General features: G+C 46.3%; 1 protein-coding gene across 4 annotated transcripts; it reads right to left on the bottom strand.

Annotated features, from left to right (window-relative positions):
• Positions 1–6,836: 6,836 nt before the first annotated feature.
• KLF17 (KLF transcription factor 17) lies at positions 6,837–18,228 on the bottom strand. Of its 4 annotated transcripts, XR_008550177.1 has the most exons (4): positions 14,495–14,676; positions 8,338–9,196; positions 7,690–8,001; positions 6,837–7,056 (listed from the first exon to the last, which is right to left on the bottom strand). XR_008550177.1 is itself a non-coding variant. In XM_037499124.2 (3 exons), the coding sequence occupies exons 1-3, from the start codon at positions 18,132–18,134 to the stop codon at positions 7,757–7,759; spliced, it is 1,155 nt and encodes a 384-aa protein (XP_037355021.1). In that variant the 5' UTR covers positions 18,135–18,228; the 3' UTR covers positions 6,837–7,756. The 4 variants fall into 4 exon arrangements, 3 of the variants coding, with proteins under 3 accessions (XP_037355021.1, XP_037355023.2, XP_054547019.1); XM_037499124.2 differs by lacking the exon at positions 14,495–14,676 and adding an exon at positions 18,084–18,228 and having other exon boundaries at positions 6,837–8,001; XM_037499126.2 differs by having other exon boundaries at positions 6,837–8,001.
• Between the last annotated feature and the right edge of the window lie 3,463 nt (positions 18,229–21,691).

Here is a 21,691-nt window from a genome sequence, read left to right as displayed (position 1 = left end):
GTGCACATCGGTTGAACTGCTTCCCTGCGTCGCGGGAACCCTGGAGAAACCGTAGTATTAAAGCCCTGAGGCACTTTGTCAGTAGGCAACCTGTTTCCAGGTAAAGGGATTAAAAAACGTGCACTAAGCTCCACCCTAAAGGCGTGGCCAGTTTAAGGCTTTGATCCTTGCACTTCCGGCCCAGCACTATATAAGCCAGGCGCTGCACCCAAGGGCTCAGTGCCTCCTGCCACGCTCTCTGCCGCAACACGGTTTCTGCCGCTGCGCCCGCCACAGGCTTGATTAACTAACATGGTAAGTGTACCTCCAAACGCGGGGGAAGGTGAGGGACTTGGGGTTGAAGATCCAACACTGCTGGTGAACAGTTGTGAATACTGGTAGGGGGGTCCATTTATGGGGTTCATTTCTTCCTGGCTATATTCACTGAGCACCTGCAGGTGCTTACCTGCCCAGAGCATGACCAACTCCAGACAGACGGGGCGGCAGGCCAGACAGTAGTGGGGCTGGTCCAGTCAATGCTGTCCTTGAAGGCTCTTTGGGGTGATGGCCACTGCCTGGCTAGCCCCCCAAATCCCCCAACACCACCTGGCCCTGGGCAACTGCCAACCTCTAGAAGGAAGGATGCTCAGTCAGTGAGGAGAAAAGATGGAGGGGCTTGGGCAAGTTGGGTTAAAAAGATATCAGCAGCCATTGAAACAGCCATTTATTGTTTTAGTGTTTATTTTATTTATTTAGCTTTTTTTATTGTGTATATTTAAAGTGTACCCCATGAGGGCTTGGTGTAAGGACAGTGGCCTTCCATGTCCCCAGGGTTTACTTTCTGTGGTTTCAGTTACCCTTGGAAAAATTTTGGTACAGTAAGATATTTTGAGCAGGAGAAAAAACACATTTATGTAAATTCTGTTACAGCATATTGTTATAATTGTTATACTTTATTATTTTAATCTCTTATTGTGCCTAATTTATAAACTTCATCATAGGTATCTGTGTACAGGAAAAGACATTATATACATAGGAGTCCATCCTATCCCCAGTTTTAGATTGTAAAATGATTACTATATTCGAGGTAATTAACACATCCATTACGTAACATGGCTATCTTTTTGTTTTTGGTGAGATTATTTAGGACCTCCATACTATTAGCAAATTTGAAGTGTACAATGCAGCATTATCGATTAGAATCACCACACTATACATCCCATCCTCAGAACTTCATCATTTATAACTGAAAATCTGAACCCTGTGACAAACATCCTCCACCTCCTCTCCCATCCCCACCCCACCCCCACTGCCTCCAGCTACCAGCAACCACCATTCTACTCTAATTGCATGAGTTCCACTTATTTTCAGATTCCACATACAAGTGATACCATACAGTTTTTGCCCACATCTCTAAGATAACAAAATCTGGGGCAGCAAAGAATCTTTGAAAAGTTTTCTGGGGAAAGATCTCTGCAAGAGGTGATGTGCATTCATGCATCCCTCTAGGTCCCCACCTCCCATGGTAGATAGAAGTAGCATAGAAATCTGCTACATTGGAATGTGCACTTTAGAAACGTTATCCTGGGCCTCCAGGGTGGCGCAAGGGGTTAAGTTTGCAGCATTATGGAGCTATCTGCCAGCCAGGTAGCTAACCCACTTGGTACAGCAGACCTCTCCTGTCTCACCCGCCCACTGCTCCCCACTCTTGTCTCTGGTGAATCCGCTCAACACTCCCCGCATCTCTGACCTGTACCCTGTTTCTTGTATGCATAAATACATTTTTTTTTTAAAGAAACGTTATCCTATATGGCAGGCACATTGGTTGGAATCAGGGAGGCTGATGAAGAGGTAATTGTAGATATTTAGGCAAGGGTGTATAGAACTGGGATTTGAGCAGGTAAGACCCTTGAATTTCTAACTTCCTTTTTTTATTTTGCAGGATCTTACTCAAGATCTACTTCAGTCATCAAGCAACAACAAAGAGACCACGAAACACTCCTTCCTTGAGCTATTAGAGGAAATTGAACTTCTTCAGGATCTCTTTGAGACACAGAAAAATACAGCAGAAACAGAAAAGGCTGTGCCAGAACCACAGCTCTGTATGCCTCTGACTGTCCATGATGAAGACAGCCAACAAGAGACAACCCAGAACTGGGTGAAAGCCCTTACTGTGCCCCCTGAAGACACAAGTGAGGCTTCTCCCACGAACCAGAAGGTGGTCTCCTCTGATCAGATTCATCCCACAGCAACCTCCTGGATGACAGATGTCACTGATATCCCGAAGACTTTCAGTGCATACCAGAACTTCACTGAGTGCCATGCAGTGGCTTCCAGTAGTGACCAGACCCTCAGTGGGAGCCAAATAATTGTCAGTGGTGACCAGATCCTCTGTGGGGGCCAGATGGTGAACCCCTGTGATGATCAGGCCCTGTATAGATGCCACATGACCAATGGGAACCAGACCTCTTTTGGGGACCCAATGAACTTCAGTGGTGGTCAAATAAAGCCCCTGAATATTGACCAGACCCATAATGGAGGCCAGATCACAGCTCTTACAGAAAGCACAATGACTTTCATTGGTGACCAGACCTTCCCTGAGGACCAGATGTTAACATACATTCATGACCAGACCTTCTATGGGGGCCAGATGATGACTTTCACTGGTGACCAGGTCCTTTGTGGGGACCCCCTTCTGGGGGGCCATATGACAATCTTCACCAATGGCCACAATCTCTATGGAGACTATATGAGGCCATATCAATTGTCATCTTACCCAGGATTCCTGTACTCTTCAAGTGCCCCTTTGATCCAAAGACAATCCCAAGAAAAGCAGAAGCAGAACCTCAAGAGTAAGAGATGTTGGTTCCAAAAGAATTCTGGTGCCTTGAAGCCCTACAAATGTACATACCAGGATTGTGGGAAATCATATTTAAAGTCCTCCCATCTCCGAGTCCATGAACGTAGCCATACTGGTGAGTGAGGGGCCAGGGATGGGGAGACTAATGATATATACATTTATAAAGCCTTGGGGTCATTTGAGATTGTTGCCACCTCCCTCTAAGCCTGGGTCCCCAGAAGGTCCCAGAAAAGGATGGCAAATTTGAAAGGGCGGATAAAGCTGTCCTAGGAACAGACTTGTTAAGGCCTAGAGCCAACCTGACTGCAGCCTTTTGCGGTGTTGTGTGGGGGTGGTGGGATAAGTAGAGGGATGTTTGCTCTCTCAGGATCCTGATCCTCTCTCTCCTGGGCCGTTACTCATGGCCATCCCCTTAGGCCCAACAGAAACCCCCTCCCTCATTCTCCCACTCACCCTCGCTTCTCCTATTTCTTTTTCTCTTCCTTTTCCTTCGGTTTTCCCTCACCTTTCCAGCTCTTTGCTGCTCTCCTTCTATTCTTTTACTTAACCTCTCCAGTGTCATGCCATGGCTCTCCCACTCCACATGCTCAAACCTTTTTCTTCTCCATTGTCCTGTGTTACCCTAAAGCATAAGTCTCTCTCTCTCTCTGTTCCAGGGGAGAAGCCTTATGTGTGCAATGTGGAAGGATGCTCATGGAAATTCTCCCGTTCAGATGAACTCAGCCGACACAAGAGAAAACACACCGGGGAGCGACCCTATGTGTGTATTACATGCAAGAAGGATTTTGCACGATCTGATCACTTAAAGCAGCATGCAAAAGTCCATAGATAATTTTTACCTGTGACTACGTACTTATTTGCTGAAGACTTTGCTTGGAACTTACACTGCGCCAACACATAGTAGGTAACTATTTGTAAACTTTTAAGAAGGGAGAGGAAAATGACCCTCTAACCTGGAGTGGAAATGCATAAACACAGATGGCCCACATTGCCCAGGAGGGGGCGCCTGGCTATTGCTCTTAATTCTCCTGGTCAAGCTTTGCCAGCTTGCCTTTGGCTGATTTTACAATGTCCAGGAACTTGTCAGTTCAGTCTTGAACTGTGTTGTGGGCCAGCTGAGTTAGCCTCACGAAGATCATGGGACCCCAGGACCAACAGCAGAGGCCTGCTGAGGACCAACAGGCAGGGTCTCTGACAGGTTTTGGTCCCATTGCTGAGGACCCAGAGCAGTGGCCAGGGAATGCCTGGAGCTTTCTCAGAGTCCCTTTGGATTTTTGACACACTGGGTGAGTTCAACCAGGGAGCTGAGGGCTAAAAAAATGTTCCCTCTTGCTGTTCAGAAGTTTCTGGAATAATCCGGTAGCAACGACAGAAGCATCCCGTGGTGCCCTCTACCTCTAATTCTTCCAGGATGTCTGTGTTCCCAGCACTGAGACTCCAGGGCACCCAGTACATTTTTGATGACCGAATGAGAATGTATAATGACGCTGAGCAGGCTCAGAGAGTGAAAGATCCTTGAAATGTCTTTTCCTCTCTCTAGGTCTCATTGAGGAACACCAGGTGAAAGAAACAACCTGTAGGATGAGAGTTGCCTATGTTCAAACAATTTGGCCCACCACACTGACCACAAGGCACTATGCTACTTGAAAAGCAATGGACCCTGACTCATGGGGAATTCTATGGCAAAGAAAAGGAACCAGTCTCCTGGGTGGATGGAGCTAGTAACTTTGTCTCATCCTCCCAGTTCCATCCCAAACTGCCATTGCACCATCTGGAACTTGTGCATAACCTGGGAACCACCCCACACCTTCCATCTCTGAGAAGCCCCTCTTCTGCCACGTCTCTGCCTTGTGGGAATCTTGGGTTGAGACCCCACCCTTGGGTCTCAACTACGATGCTACTTGGGCATTTCTTGGTTAATTTTGTCTTTTATTTTTATGATGAAAATATATGAGCCAGGTGGATCCAGTTTAAATGATCATAAGATAAAATTTACCTCTATGGAGGATGGGGGTGGAGATATGATCAATTATTATTGTACATATTTGTATTTTTACACTGTTTTTTGTATATGTATTAATTGTACATATTATAATAAAATAGCAAATACTGCACTTTGTCTGGTTCTTCCTTTAACACAATCTAGAAACCTGGAAGTTATCCTTAAATCCAAATCCTGTTCTCTGCCTTGACTACCACACCTAATCCAAGCCACCTTCCAGCTCACCTGGAGCACCAAAGTCCTGCTCTTCCTTAAGCCAATCAAACCATTTTAAAAAGGGGATTTATCCCATCTTCTGTTAAAATCTATCAGTTTTGCCCCATTTATTGTCTAAGCAACCAAGGGTAAACTGCCCAAGGCCAAATAGCCAGGAAAAGGTAGAGACAAGTTTCAAAAAGTCTAGTGATCTTACTGAGGGAGGGCCCACCAGGTCATCCACCCACTGGGAAATTCTTAGCCAGTGCCTGCAAAGAGTAATGACTGATAAAGGACAGACTGATCTCTTTTCCCATTCACCCCCTCACTCCTAGTTAACCCATAATTCTGAATTCAAGCCACACCATTTCCTCACACTTTGAACTTACTATCCTCCTCCATTAGAAGTGACCTCTACCACATGACACCCCCTCGCCCACTCTGTCCCCCTTCACCCTTGGGTGCAAGGGTAGGTCACCACCAGACTTCTTGCCTTGCTTTCCGTCAACATGCAAACTTTCTATCTACCCCACCCAAATGACTGCTTGCGAGGCAGGTGGGGCAGCAGGCACCAGGCTGGGCCACTGCCCTGCTCCGGAAAAGGGACTGAGTGCCCAGGTGGGAATAAGACTCAAGGTGACAGTGCCTGGGGCCAGTAATTGGCCACAAATGAGCATCCTGTGCCCCTATTATTTTAAAAATCATTTCTGCTTCCCTTAGAGTTTGGCTGCAAGGCACCTGGATGCCAAGTCCAGGTGTGCTAGAGTCACAGACCAAGGTGCCACGCAGCGGGTGGTGGAGAGGCAAGCACAGACAAGGTTTTAGATCTCCAGATGCTCAGACTAAGTTTGAACCCAGAAGTTCAGCTCCTCTCCCTGACATCACTGAAGCTTTCAGTTTTTGTCCGTGATCTTTCAGCCCTGAAGAAAGACACCATCAAGTTCTTAGCGGCTGGCACAGAGCGCAAGTGAGGGTAGACATCCGGGACCTGGCTGACACTTGGGAACCCTTTAGGGCTGATTCAGGGCCTCTAGGGGAGTCTTTCTTCCATGAAAGACCCTTTCCTTGTCTTTGTGACCCCATAGCCATGATGGCTGTCTGTATTGGGCGCTTGGCATCATTTGCCATGGACAGTAGAGCAGTCGCCAGGTCCAGCGTTCTCACTGTCTGGAGCACTGTGTCCTCTTCACTCACCTGCTCAGCTCATTTCATGGGGGCCACTGAATGTTACATGCACAGCTTGCTGAGTGCAGGCTGGTCTCCCCAAGAAAGCCTTTCTGGCCTTTCCTTTTCTCCTTTCCAGAGAGGAGTAGGTGCTCCTCTCTGGGGGCCACTGCATTAAAGTGGACCTCTCAGCTCCTAGACCAAGACGGCCCTTTGACCATGAGAACCAGACCTGATTCACCTCTCGCCAGTCCTCTCCTGTCAGTGCTGGCACCATACTGGGCTCAGGCAACACCCGCAGATGGCATCATCTCACACAGATGCTGCTTGAGATCCAGCTCTGCTACTTGACAACTTGGAGGAGTCGTTTTCTCTTAATGTGTTACCTAATAAAAACAGCTGGCAAAGAAGCCCAGAAAGGGGGTGCTGAACTACCTAGCTGAGTTATCAGGATGGTCATGTCCTTGGTGCCCTCACCCAAGGGAAGGAAAGACCTTGCTATTTGGTAGTCCAGGAAGCTGGCCTGGGGGGCTGGGGGTAAAGGAAATTACAATGAGATTCATCCTCTCCCCAACCTAACGTCCTCCACTACTAAGTCACCTGGAAAACAAGGGTTAAAACAAGAACTAAGTACTGATGTTTTATTTGGTAGGTACAAACCCAGGACACTGAGGGTGAGAAAAGGGAAGCAAGGCGGGGAAGAATGGGAGGTAAAGCAAGGGAACACCCGGTTGGGTCCTGCTTCACGACAAGCCTGGAAGCACTGCAGGTACGTCCACTGGCTACCTGGGAGTTCTTCGCAGTACTGGCTACGTGGGAGTTCTTCCCAGTGTGGTACTGCCTGGAGAAACGATGCCTTGTAGCAATTCAAGGAAGGGAAGGAAGAAAAGGGAATTTATCTGCCTGGCTCTCTCCCATTTCCCATTAGTCAAATTTTACCCAAGGGGGGAGCAACTCCCCCTCATTCTGGGCTATAATGGCTACCTGAGATACCAAATCCCAAGCCCTGTGGGGGAGTTCTGTCCAAGTCTCTACGTGGTAGGAGGAGACAGGAACTCTGGGCATGTGCTGGTGAGTGCCGGATAGAACCTGACTCAAAGACCTGTGTCCAAGACAGGCCAATATTTTTTTCTCATTTTCCATAAAAGGAAAGAAGGCAGAGTGATCAAAGTCTTTCCCCAAGATCACATGGCTAGTAAGTGGTAAATTCAGGAGTTGAACATAGTCTGGGCTCTGGAAACTGTGGAAGACTAAGATAAAGAACTTGGATTTTATGAAGTAGGCAAAGGAGAGTGACTAAAAGGTTTCAAGCTGGGGAGTGACATAAGAACAAGAGCTTTTTCCATAAAGATCCAATCTCTACTTTGCTCCATCCTCCCACGTGGCTAAACTCAAAAGACGGTGTTTAAGGAGTCCCTGGCTGGGTCCAGAGCTTCACATGGGCTTCAACCCTGCCTCATAATCTGTCTTCATCCAACCCTACACCTACCAAAGGGACTAGATGGTCAGAAGCAGGCAGGATCTGGGTGGAGAAGCCAAAATGAGGGGCAGACCGCCTAGAGGCCAGAAGCAGGAGGACCAGTCATGTGTCCACTGTTAGCCTGTGGATCTGGGGAACACGGCATGCGCAGATGAGTCCTTTGATGTTGCCTGAGATGGTCAGATCTCATGAACTGCCGGCCACACTGATCACATCTGTGTGGTCGGTATTTGGTGTGGATCCGAACATGTCGTCCAAGCTCATCGGAACGGAAGAAAGACCATGTACAGCCTTCCCAACTGCATTTATAGGGCCTCTGGCCTGTAGGGATGACAAGAGAGAGAAGGAATTAAGTAGAGGAATAGACCAGTAGGTGGGAAGGGAAGGGGCCTGAACTTATGAGGCACAGTAGTGAAGGCTGAGGAATCAAAAGAAAAAACTTAAGAAACCAGTGAGGAGACAACAATCACCAGTTCCCCATTATATCTTGACGCAGTTGTAACAGACTGAACATGCTAGTCAGTCGGGCCGGTATAGCTTGGTCCCAAGTTTGATGGAATAATGCCAAACCACGACAAAGCAGTGGTCCAGTGCAAATCTAAATCTCAGAGTCTCCCCACCCCCACTCCTGGCCCACTTGTCTGCTACCACATTCACCTGTGTGTTTGCGTTGGTGACTCACGAGGTGGGAGCGCTTAGTGTAAGCTTTTTCACAGTTCTCAAACTGGCAGAGGTAAGGCCTTGAAACCGGAGATCTCCTGGGAGCCCTTTCCTGGGGCCTGGAGTTCTGTTCTGCTCTCTGTGGTGCAGGTATGGGCTGCTCAGGTAGGAAGGGATCTGTCTGGGAGGCAGGTTGGCTTACAAGAGAGTTCTGGGATTCTAAAACCAGCAATGATGAAGTCCTAGCTGGGGGCATCCCAAGATCATGAGGATTTCTAGGGGGCAACATCTGAGTCAAACAGGGATGCATTGCCTGCCCCTCCGCAGAAGGCATGGTTGGGGTCATTAACATTTTAGGTGTTAAAGAGTCTCTGCTAGAGGGTACTACAGGGGTGCCACAATAAGGCATTGCTGGTGCACTGATGGGGGGCATCATTGGACTTCCAATGGGAGCTGAGATAGGTGGCACATTGGGGGTCATCCTTATATTCCCACCGTAAGTCATGGCCATCCCTGGAATATTGGCTTTTCCTGAAGGCATTGTCTGAGGGCCCTCAAAAATCATCATTTCAGGCTGGGAGGGAGCTACTCCCTGACAGTAAATATTCTGGGATGGAGTGAGAGTCACTTGGGGGCAGTAGTTCACACCATGCTCAGGCATTGGCATATTGAACTGTTGCCGCATTTCACCAGCATTAAGTCTGGCTGCCTCTGCAGAAGCCAAGGGGGTCTTCTCCAGCTCTGTACACTGAGGGAAGTTTTGAATGCCTTGTGGATCAGGATTCCAAGAGGTGTGCACGCCACTGTTTCCAGGACAGGTAGACGTGTCCAGGATGGACACTGACTTCTCGGTATCCTTGGAGAAAAAGAGTCAGACATAATTCATCCATCTCAAATTCCACTTCCATATGTCTTCCCCCACCCCATCTCCAAAAACCAATCTTAGTTCAGTCCTTCAAGCTATTCCAATCTGGGCTACAGTGTAGACCTAGCTGATAGGAACATGGAGGAAACCTATGTGACTCAAGCCACTTTTCCCCCTTGGTATGACTGTCTTTTATTTCATAAAAAGCAATCAAGAGCAGGGGCCTCCCTGGTGGTGCAAGGGGTTAAGACGCAACCAATGAAGCTAACCACAGCCACTGTAGTACGAGTTCAATCCCTGGCCAGCCAGGGAGCTACCCACATGGCATGGCAGACCTCTCCTGTCTCCCAGCCGCTCCCCTCAGCAGTGTACTTCAGTCAATCTGCCTGTTCTGTTCCCCACTCTGTCTCTGGTGAAACCTCTCACGCCCACACCTCTGGCCTGTGCCCCAGCTCTTGTATGCATAAATAAAGAAATCTTTTTTAAAAAAGCAATGAAGAGCAAATAAAATATTCCATTACCTACACCTTCAGGAAAAACTCTGAGAAAACACTTAAACTTAAGTATAGGATGAAAGAAACTCCCAAACCAACAAAATGGGTACAGAAAGCCATGAAGGAAGGAAGAACGGAGGCTTCAGATTGATCCTGGCTTTAGGAAAACTTACAAGCCAAATGTAATTATTAACATACAGAAGAGGGTCTAACAGTGGAAAATGGAACAGGTTACAGACATTGGAAAAGACAAGAAAAAGAGGCAGATAAGAAGTTAATAAGGATAAGGAAAATGAAATAAATAAGTATTAGAACCTTTGAAACAAGATAGAATCCAATAATCTTTTTTTAAAATGGCTGTCCACCATTGTAACATAGGAGCCCAGGAACTGAAAAATTGGCAAAGATATTCTATCATCTCCCACCTACTCCTCCACGGAGAGGGTCCAGAAAAGACTGAGCCATTCAAAAATGAAAACCAAAACAGGGTTGAGCAGAAGGTGCCATTGATATCCACAACATGGCCCAAACGATTCAATGTAAGGATCCCAAGAGCTGGGACATCTACTTAATGCTCTTGGTCAAGCTGTTCAGGTGTTTCTGGCCAGGCAAACCAACTCCACATCTGGGCCCTTTCCCAGATGATCCAGAAGATGCTACCTGGCTAGAAAGGGACTGTAACAGATGGCATGTGTGACCAGGAGGTGCCCAAACTGAACATATGCACCCTGCATGTGAGTACCTGCAACCACACCATCAAGGTGGGAGCAAGATCCTCACCTTCAACAGAAGACCCTATAGACCCCAAGGGCTGTGGAATCATCTGCTCTCTGGTCTGCACAAAGGCCAAGAGGTACATAGGCATTTCAGCAAGGTGCTGAGAACCCCACACAGCTATACCAAGCCCTAAGAGTTCTCCAAGGGTCATAAGTTCAAGTGTGCCAGAGGTCAACCAATCAGCTGTGACTACAAAAAACTAACTCCAGATTCTGCGTTGTGATTAAAAAGGTTTTGAATACTGAAAAAAGGGGAAAAAAAGAAATACAGTAACATGGAACATTCTCCAGGATAGAAAATGTTAGGGCACAAGACAAATTTAAAAAATTTATGACTGAAATTATATCAAGCATCTTTTCCAACCACAATAGTATGAAACTAGAAATCAATTACAAGAAGAAAACTGGAAAATTCACAAATATCTGTAGATTAAATATGCTATTGAACAATGAAACAAAAAAAAATTTTTTTTTTTAATAGAGGCATGCTTTATTTATTTGTTTGCTGGTTTGTTTGTTTGTTTTGTTTATACAAGCACGGGGTACAGTCAGAAGCGCGGGAGGGTGAGAGAATTCACCAGAGCCAGAGCAGGGAGCAGAGCAGGCAGAAGGACCGAAGTACACTGCTGAGGGGAGCAGCGGGCGGCAGGAGAGGTCTGCGCGCCATGTGGGACCCTCCTCCGGTGGCCGGGGATCAGCCGGGGATCGAACCGGCGCCACAGAGGCCGCGGAGCAGCTTCGCAACCCAGCGCTCAACTGCTGCGCCACCGGGGAGGCCCTGAAACAAAAAAAATTTAAAGAGAATTTTTTTTTATATATTTAAAGAACAGGTTTATTAGGGAAAGGGACAGGTTTGCTGAGAGAAGCCTGCATAGTTGCAGGCAGATGGCCTTGAGGAGAGCTGCCTCCATCGAGGGAGGTCAGTGAAGAGAAGTTCCAGCATGGTACAGGTCACCGGCAGGCAGCAAGGCTGATGCCCTGCAGAGGAGAGAGTTGGTAAAGAGAGCTACCTGCATAGTCACAGGTGGGCAGTGGGAGTGCTGCCTAAAGAGAAATTTTTAAAAAATCTGAGACAATGTACCAAAACATATGGGATGCAACAAAAGCAGTTCTAAGAGGAAAGTTCATTGCAAAAAATGTCTACCTTAAGAAATGAGAAAGAGCTCAAGTAAATCATCTAACTTTATACCCCAAAGAACTAGAAAAAGAAAAAAACCTGAAGTTAAAATGAAGGAAGCAACAAAGACCACAATGGAAATAAATGAAAAAGTCTAAGCAGACAGTAGAACAGATCGATGAAACTAGAGCTGTTTTTTGTTTTTGTTTTTTTTTTAAGATTTATTTATGCATACAAGAGCTGGGGTACAGGCCAGAGGTGTGGGGAGTGAGAGGATTCACCAGAGACAGAGTGGGGAACACGGCAGGGAGGTAGACCGAAGTACGCTACTGAGGGGAGCAGTGGGCGAGTCAGGAGACTCCATTAGGGTTGCTCCCTAGGTGGCCGAGAATCTTGCTGCAGTGGCTGCGGATTGCTTCATAAATTGCATCTTAACCCTTGCGCCACCAGGGAGGCCCAAAAACTGTTTTTTTTTTTTTTGAATAACAAAATAGACAAACCTTTAGCTAGACTTACTAGAAAAGACCATCATCACTGATACCAAAACTAAGCAAACACTACAAAAAAAAAGAAACTACAGTCGCCCCAAGATGAACAAAGATGCAGAAATCCTCAATAAAATGCCAGCAAATTAACAATAACTTAAAAAGGCCATATGTGGGCCTCCCTGGTGGCGCAGCGGTTGAGCGCTGGGTTGCGAAGCTGCCCACAGCCTCTGCGGCGCCGGTTCGATCCCCGGCTGCTCCCCGGCCACCAGAGGAGGGTCCCACATGGCGCGCAGACCTCTCCTGCCGCCCGCTGCTCCCCTCAGCAGTGTACTTCGGTCCTTCTGCCTGCTCTGCTCCCCGCTCTGGCTCTGGTGAATTCTCTCACCCTCCCACGCTTCTGACTGTACCCAGTGCTTGTATAAACAAAAACGAACAAACAAACAAACAAATAAATAAATAAAACATGCCTCTATTAAAAAAAAAAAAAAGCCATGTGATCAAATGGAGTGTTTTTCAGGGATACAAGGTTTGTTCAACACACACAAAATCAATGTGATACACCGCATTAACAAAATGAAATTTAAAAGTCATATGGTCATCTAATAGATACAGAAAAAAGCATTTGACAAGTCAACATCCTTTTAACAAAGTGGGTATAGAAGGAACATACCTGAGCATAATAAAAGCCAAATATGGCAAACACACTGCCTACATCATACTCAATGATAAAAAGCTGAAAGCGTTCCCTCTTAGGTCAGGAATGAGGCAACAACGTTCACTCTCGCCACTTTTACTCAACACAGTATTGAAAATCCTAGCCAGAACAATTAGGCAAGAATAAGAAATAAAAGGCATCTAAATCAAATTTATCAAAATCTAAGACTAATAAACTCATAGAAGAAAACATGGGGGTAAGCTTCATGACATTGGATTTGGCAGTGATTTCTCAGATATGATACCAAAGACATAGACAAAAGAAAAGATAGACAAAATTGTACTTGATCAAAATTAAAACCTTTTTTATAACAAAGGATACTATCAACAGAATAGAAAGACAACCTACACAATAGGAGAAAACATTTGCAAATCACATCTGATCAGGAGTAATAACCAAAATATAGATATAGTTATTATATTAACCTATAAAATTTAACAGAAAAACTTGATTCAAAAAGGAGCAAAGAGGGCCTCCCGGGTGGCGCAGCGGTTGAGCACTGGGTTGTGAAGCTGCCCGCAGCCTCTGTGGCGCCAGTTCGATCCCCAGCTGCTCCCCGGCCACCAGAGGAGGGTCCCACATGGCGCGCAGACCTCTCCTGCCTCCCGCTGCTCCCCTCAGCAGTGTACCTCGGTCCTTCTGCCTGCTCTGCTCCCTGCTCTGGCTCTGGTGAATTCTCTCACCCTCCCGCGCTTCTGACTGTACCCAGTGCATGTATAAACAAAACAAACAAATAAATAAATAAAATAAAACATGCCTCTATTAAATAAATAAATAAATCCTATTAAAAAAAAAAGGAGCAAAGAACTTGAACAGAAATTTCTCTTAAGACACACAAATAAATGACCAATAAGCAAGTAAAAAGATGTACATCACTCATCAGTAGGAAGTGCAAATCAAAATCACAAGATACCAATTCACACCCATTAGAATGACATTATCCAAAAAAGAGTGTTGACAAGATGTGGAGAACCTGGATTCCTGTTCACTGCTAGAGGAAATGGAAATAGCACAGTCACTATGGAAAACAGTATTGTTACAGGGCAGGGAGAGGGGCAGCCCAGACCCGGCAAAACTGCCTGCTCTAAAATAGGTTCTGCCATCCGCCATATTGACACAAAATATATGACTTTAATGGGAAGGAACTTTAATACAACTAGGAAACCGTACAGGAAAGGCAAAGAATATAGTTTCTAAATCAAGCACCCAAAGTTACCCGTCCCCTCGTGGGTAAAAGTCCATCCAAATGGGATTGGCCCAGAGCAAGGCCCCAAAGCCTGCCACAAGTCTAAAGCATCTTCCAGTGGGGATCCACAGAAAAGGATCAGAAACAACCAGATAAGTCTGGAAGGAAAAGAGCAAAATCAAAATCAAGACAAAAACCACCATTGTCAGGCCTCCCTGGTGGCGCAGCAGTTGAGCGCTGGGTTGCGAAGCTGCCAGCAGCCTCTGCAGCGCCGGTTCGATCCCCGGCTGATCCCCGGCTGCTCCCCGGCCACCGGTGGAGGGTCCCCCATGGCGCGCAGACCTCTCCTGCCGCCCGCTGCTCCCCTCAGCAGTGTACTTCGGTCCTTCTGCCTGCTCTGCTCCCCGCTCTGGCTCTGGTGAATTCTCTCACCCTCCCGCGCTTATGACTGTACCCAGTGCTTGTATAAATAAATAAATAAATCTTAAAAAAAAAAAAAAACACCATTGTCACCTCTCTCACCCACATCTGTGTCACCCAGTCCACAACCAAAAGGCAAGCGTAGTTTCTGCACGTGTCTCTCGGCTCCATGCACCTCCTCCAGGTCTCCTTCTGACTCTCCATCCTGCTTCCTTCCTTTCTCTGTCTCCTCTGCAGCTTCTTCTCTCCCGGCTCAGCTCCACCCTCCCTTGGGTGGGGCAGGAAACCTGGAACCTCCCCCTTTCCTGGGGACCACCTTGTTACAGTATGGCATTCCTAGCAAATTCAAGTAGGATCACCCTATCATGCAGCAATTCCATTTCAGGGCGCAAAACTATAGTTAAAGACGGGGACTGCAACAAATTTGTATACACATGTTCAAAGCAGCATATTCACAATAATCAAACTGTGGAAATGACCCAAGTGTCCGTCAACAAATGAATGGATAAACAAAATGTGGTATATAGGCACAGTGGAATATTATTTAGCTTTAAAAATAGAAGGAAATTCCCACACCTGCTTCAGCGTACACGAACCTTGAAAACATAATGCTAAATGAGATAAGCCAGTCACAAAAGACCACATGTTGTATGATCCCATTTACATGAGGTACTTGAGTCAGATTCAAAGAGCCACGAAGTAGAAAGGTAGTTACCTGGGAAGGAATGGGGAAGACCGGGAATTTAGTGTATGGTGGCTAAGGAGTTTTCAGTTTTGGAAGATGAAAGAAGTTGCGGAAATGGGTGGTGGTGATGGTTGCACAGAAAATTGAACATGCTCAATACCACTGCACTCTATGCTTAAAAGTGGTTAGAATATTTTTTTGCTACATAGATTTTACCAAATTTTTTTAATGTTTAAAAAAGGGCACAGTAAAGATTCCCATGGGCCAAATTTGTGACAATTGGAGAATCAAAAAGTATAATGATTAATTTTAATATTAATAGGTCGGAATCTATGAAAATTCACGAGCCCAAAGTGACAAAGATCAGCCATTATCTGAGCTAAGTGAAGTGAGAGAATTAAGCATTTATTTTGCCTTTCTGTAAGAAACCTACTTCAAAATCACCAAGTGATTCTAAGAAAATTTCTACTTTACAGAGCTCAAAGTAAAGAAGACTTGTAATTTCAAAGAGACTAATTACCAGATGCATGTAATGTGTGACCTTTAATTGGATCCTAGTTTGGACATTATCAGCTATAAGGGACATATTAGGGAAACTAGGTGAATTTGAATAAAAATTATATCTGAAATAATATTAAGAAATTAATTTTGATAGATTTATGTTTTGACTACTGACAAAAAATTAGTCCTAGAAAGACTGAGAAGATCAGGCCTCCCTGGTGGCGCAAGGGGTTGAGACGGAACCTATGAAGCTGTCCGCAGCCACTGCACCATGAGTTCGATCCCTGGCCAGGGAGCTACACTCATGGCGCAGCAGAACTCGCCTGTCTTGCCGCTGCTCCCCTCAGCAGTGTATTTCAGTCGATCTGCCTGTTCTGTTCCCCACTCTGTCTCTGGTGAATCCTCTTACCCCCCCCCACACACCTCTGGCTTGTACCCCAACTCTTCTATGCATAAATAAATAAATCTTAAAAAAAATATTGAGAATTTCCTGTTTTATTCATCACTATATATTCAGAAAGAAACAGAAAGCAGGCCCCCAAAAAGTGTTTACTGGATGAATATTTCCAGAGTATTCAGTCTCTTTTCCCTTCTTCTCAGTAATGAGCCTATTATTTTCCTCATGCTTCACAGCAGTCTTTTTATATGTTTAAACACTCCTTGAAACCATTGTGGTCTTTTCTGCTTATCTTGCAAGAACAGTAGCAAAGACTTTAACAACGTGACAAAAATACCCCCCCTACCCATTTTAAACAAGGAGGGAGGGGGGAATTCTGATTTTTCTTAAATTGACAAGCTGTTTCAAAAGCGCAGACCTATGAGTGTTTGCTGTCCTCCAAGTGACTGGAAGACAGAGCAAGACGCCAGACTCATGGTTAGATGGACAACATTCAGAAGGGGCGGGGTGCTCAACCTATTGCAGTTCTGGACCCAAATTTGAATTACATCATGATTTAGCAGAAAGCAGCCCATCAGAGTCTACCAGCTTGCATTGTTTATACTTGTTCTTCAGTGCCATAAAGATTGGCCAAAGGTCTGTCCTGTTTCTGAACACTTGCCTGACTCCTTGTTTGACTGGTCAAAAGTTTCTTACTCCTGGGCATAGTCTTTTTAGATGTTTCCTTCCTTTGGATTGAGTCACAGCCCCTTTCCTGGTTTTTCTCCTCTGTTCTCTCTAGCCCTCCTCCTCACTCAGTCTCCTTAGTGAGTTTCCCTAACTCTTCTCTCAGGGCCATCTTTCTCTTGCTAATGGAGCTATTTCTGTTTATATTCCAATCATTCTTAAATCAATAGCTCCAAGGCATACCTCTCCAGAAACTTCCAGCAGCCTAACATTCAATCCATTTGGATAGCCCACACGTACTTCAAAAGGACTAAGCACAAAACTCACAGGCAACCTTACCCACCCCCATTCACCTCCAGGGGAAAAAAAAAAACAAACAAAAACCACTCAGCTATTAATCTTGATCCTCCTCTTGTGCTCTCAGAAAATGTCAGCAGTATTCTCAACCAATTGTGTAGGCCAGAATTTTGGTAAGCCACCCTCACCTCCCAGATCCAAGTCATTACCAATTCTTACGTAATTCTACTAATTCTACTCCAAATGGAGCTATTTCTCCTCCAAACATCTACTCCAAACCAATTCTACTCCAAAAACCTCTCCAGAATTCATTCTATGTTTCCCATCTCCACTTGCATCGCTGCCAGTTTAATTACTGCCTCAATTATCACCATAGCTTTTCTAACTATTGCCTTAAATTTTGCCCACATCTGCCAGGACCCTCTTAAAAGTGACAGTTTAAAATGTGACTGATCATGTTGGAACTCATCGAGCACATTATAGACTCTTGGAATAACCAACTCAAGCCCTGCATGACTGCCATTGTGCCCCAGGTCCCGGCTTCCCCTCCTCTGGAGCCACTCTCTTGGCCTCAGCTTTAAGGTCCAATTTTCACTTCCTCCAAGATGTAGGTGTACCATCTCTGGCCTCAGGACCTGCAAGCCTTCAAATAATCTGTCTCTCCGGACCCAGACCAGATCTTCAGCTGTCTTCCTACCTTTGGAATCAGCTCTGCTATTTTTCTCATGGTCCCAATATTTTTCCTGCACAGCTGCTGTACACGTCAATCATTCAACTATTAATTAATAAAATGGTGAGTGTACTATCTTATAGAAAAGTCGCTGTTGTATTCTCAGGGCCTGGCAAAAGCCTACCACTTAGCGGGGCTCCACTTAATATTTAATTTTTCCTCCCAGCCCACTTTCCGCTGACTTCCTCACTTTGTCTTCTTTCCTCCCTGTTCGAGTCCCGCTCCTGGAAGTTACCTGAAACATTTCTACTTCCAGCGCCCAGCACAGGCATCAAAGTCTGGTGAATACAGCCCTCAGTGCCCTCCTCCACTCCTTCTAACCTGGCCCCTCCTCGAACTGCCAATACCCCAGAGACTGCCTCCCTCCACGCCCCGGACCCACGCCCAGCTCACACTCCGGACTCACCTCTGCCAGCAGGTGCTGAACCGCCTGCCACTGGCGCAGCGCCCGCTCCATCTCAGCCTGGGACCGGCTGTACTCGGGAATGTGCGCAGGTCCAGACCCACATCAGACCACAAGCGAGACCCGTCGCCGCGGGGTCGCAGGTCGGGTGTCCTGGCACCACCACGCCACAATCACCCGCTCAGCTTCGACCTCCAGCGGCGCCGGGGGGGCGGAGTCAAGGGCCGCACCCACCAACCCACCCTGCAGCGCTCCCCACCCCACCCCGCCCCACCCTGCCCCGCGCCAGCCAGCACCTTGGTCCTCAGCCTTCTTAGACGCTAAAGGGGTCACTAACTGGGGGCCTGAGACCTTTACCACTTCTGTTTTACATCTGCCGCATCCTGCCTACCACCTCCGCCCTTCAGTCTGAACATCTGTTTGTCCCAACTGGAGGTTGAGGACGGCAGGTTTGCAGTATCTGGCCTGGCCTGGTTGACCTCGGAGTGATGCACCCACCGCCAAAGAGGCAGGGGCTTAGGGTCTCTGCAGCCAGGAGACCCCACAATCCACACCCACCCTCCCAATTCCCACCACTAGGTCACGGCCAGTTAGCTCAGGGAGGCCTGGTTCTTCTGCTCTAAGCATGCACCTGTCCTTTTTGTATATAAGCCCTGGACCAGGAGATTCCCTGCACAGTCTCTGTTCCATGATACTTAGGGAGTTTAGGGGTCACTTTTTTTTAGAAGTGGGGATACAATAGCAAAGGAGACAGAACAAAATCCTTGCTCTCAAGAAATGTTCATGGTAACAGACAAGTGATTATAATGAATTCAATAATTAATATAGTACTTGATGGCGATGTGTGCTGTGGAGAAAACAAACTAGGAAAATGTGAGCTGAGAACTAGTGCCTGAAAGGTTCTAGTTAGGGGAAGACTGGGTCTGAGGTAAGAAGGGCCTTGGGATGCTGGTGGGGAGCTGGGCAGCCAGGTAACCTCTGTGAAGTGAGCAGGCGGGAGTGCAGAGATGAGGATGGAGGTAGGCAGGGTCCTGGAGACCCTGGAAAGTCACTTGGATTTTCTAGTATGGTTGGAGACCATTGAGGGATTGTCAGCAGGAAGTTGAAGTGATCTGTGTTTTAACAATAGTCCCTGGCCTCCTTTGAGGCTCATGGATTCTGGGAGACAAGATGGAAGTAGTGATACCTATAAGAGACCTCGGTGTTTGGTGATGGGTGGTGCCAGTGATTAGAGAATATTTTAGAATGAAAAAGAACAGGATTTGGTAATGGATTGAAATAGTAAACACTAGGAAGAAAAATCAGAAGTGCCTAGATTATTGGTGTGAGCAAATGATGAGGACGGCCCGCTGTGGTGACATGGGAAGAAGGGAAGGGGAACATATTTGGAGACAGTTGAAAGTGTTGATTTTGAGATGTCTATTAAATATGCTCAGGGAGAATTCAGGGTTATAAATATAAAGTAAGGTGTTCTCAGCATAGAGATGGTGATTAAAAGGCCATTTGTGTGAATGACATCAACTAGAGAGACAGATAAGAACTGAGGATAAAGCCTTAGGATTCCTACATTTGACCAATACTTAGCGCGTGTCTATTACAGGTAACTCCCTCTCGCTCAGGTTGGGGTCACTCCTTCCAGGAAACATTTGCTGCTTCTGCAACAGGGTGGTCCCCAGGAAAGGGGGAGGTTCCTTGCCCCACCCAAGGGAGGGTGGAGCTGAGCAGGAAGAGGAGAAGCGGAAGAAGGGACTGAGGAAGGAAGCAGGATGGAGCCAGAAGGAGACCTGGAGGAGGCGCATGGAGCCGAGAGACACGTGAAGAAACTGCGCTTGTCTTTTGGTCGTGGATGGGGTGACACAGATGTGGGTGAGACCCATGGGGAGGTGACAATGGCAGCTTTTATCTTGATGTTGATTTTGCTCTTTTCCTTCCGGGCTTGTCCAGTTGTTTGTGACCCTTTTCTGTGGGTCTCCACTGGAAGATGCTTTAGACTTGTGGCAGGCCTTGGGGCCTTGCTCTGGGCCAATCCCATTTGGATGGACTTTTACCCACGAGGGGATGGGTAACTTTGGGTGCTTGATCTAGAAACTAGATTCTTTGCCTTACCTGTATTGTTTCCTAGTTTTATTAAAGTTCCTTCCCATTAAAGTGTCATATGTTTTGTGTTGATGCGGCGGATGGCAGAACCCATTTAGAATAGGCAGGTTTGCGGGGTTTGGGCTGCCCCTCTCCCTGTCCTATAACACTTCCACATCCTTCTCCAGGGAGTGATTCTGGAGTGAATTTCAGCAACCAGTTGGAATTCATCCTTAAGTGGCCCCTGTGGCAGCCAAGTTTTCTAAAAGCATCATTTGGTTAAGAGGTGAGTCTGGAGTCAGGACCCGGTTGGAATCCCAGTATGCGTGAGCACACACACACACAAGGAATCCCAGCGCCAGCTCTGGTTAAGTAGGTTTTGGAATCTATGACTTTGCCTTATTGATTATCACTTTCCTCATTAGCAACCAACACCTGAGAGATTGAACTTTGTGATTTATGAGTGATCCCTTAAAGTTTTTATTCCCTCAACCCTCGGGGCAAAACAGGACAGATTAGCCAGCCCCACCCTTCACTTTTTAAAAACCATTTTTTCAGGTATCTCTGGAACACCGGGAGGCTAGAATAGCTTACTCTGTGGCCCTGCCTCCTGCCCCAACCTAAAATTATATCCCATCACTAAATGACCATCCAGAAAAACATGCCTGAAGTCTGGGAGTGATTTGGGAGCAGGTGTGTCCCTATCTTCCCTGACACCTCCCAGAATCTGGGTCTTCCCGCTTTTAAGGAAAAATTTCAGATCAGTCTGATTTGTCCAAGGACTAAAACATGCTTGAGTATATGCACTTGAATTTTTGCGTAAAAGTGCTTCTGAGCTAGCAGTTTCTGTGAGAAAGGGTTTTTGTTTTCTTTTATCCACTTAAAGAATTAGAAATTTAGCTTCTTTGTTTTCTAGGAGTTTTGACAATATTGGATTTATTTAAGCCCTTGATTGTCTCTAAAAGCCAATCAGTACATATCTCCTTTGAGTTGAAAGTCTTTCTAATCTCATTTGTTAATGTTCTGGACAAGCAGGGAAATATTCCACACTAACACAATGAGATTTACGGTCTTTCTCAGGTGTAGGCCTATGGGCTCTAGGAGTTTGCAGTTTGTTTTATAACTTCACTCGCCAGTCAGAGTAGACACAGAACCACAAAAACTCACCAGTCAGATCTCAAAGGGTTCTTCTCTTTACCCTTGGACACAAAATATTTTAAGTAACTTAATCTCACAAAAAACCAACCAGACAAACAAAAAATAAATAACAGACCAGGTTCTCTGCCATCTCTCCCCCAACAGAGAGAGATCCACCCACAGAGATCACCAATGATCCAACCATGAAATGAGGCTTCTAATCATTGCCACCACACATGGGGAAAACTATCTAAGCAAATCCACCCCTTGCCCACAACGACTGCCCTCCGTTCTGGTCTCATGGTCTGATATCCTCTGTTCATGACACAGCCCAAAGGAAAAGTTAGACAAATCACAGACAAACAGATCTGGCCAGTCACCAGAAACAAAAACAATGA

The sequence above is a fragment of the Talpa occidentalis genome, unplaced genomic scaffold, assembly GCF_014898055.3.
Source record: "Talpa occidentalis isolate TD23 unplaced genomic scaffold, MPIMG_talOcc4v2.1 talOcc4.9, whole genome shotgun sequence".
Taxonomy (NCBI): domain Eukaryota; kingdom Metazoa; phylum Chordata; class Mammalia; order Eulipotyphla; family Talpidae; genus Talpa; species Talpa occidentalis.
Note: the sequence above shows the minus strand (reverse complement) of the source record. Positions and strands in the feature narration are given on the sequence as shown.

Bases quoted from the DNA above. Each gene is read 5' to 3' on its own strand.
- KLF17 (XM_037499126.2), bottom strand. From the start codon at position 14,605: ATGGAGAGTCAGAAGGAGACCTGGAGGAGGTGCATGGAGCCGAGAGAC. The intron at 9,197-14,494 runs GTGACAATGGTG...TTTTTCTCCAAG, and splicing joins CACAGATGTGGGTGAGAGAG to GATACCGAGAAGTCAGTGTC. The intron at 8,002-8,337 runs GTGAATGTGGTA...TCATCCCTACAG, and splicing joins TCACCAACGCAAACACACAG to GCCAGAGGCCCTATAAATGC.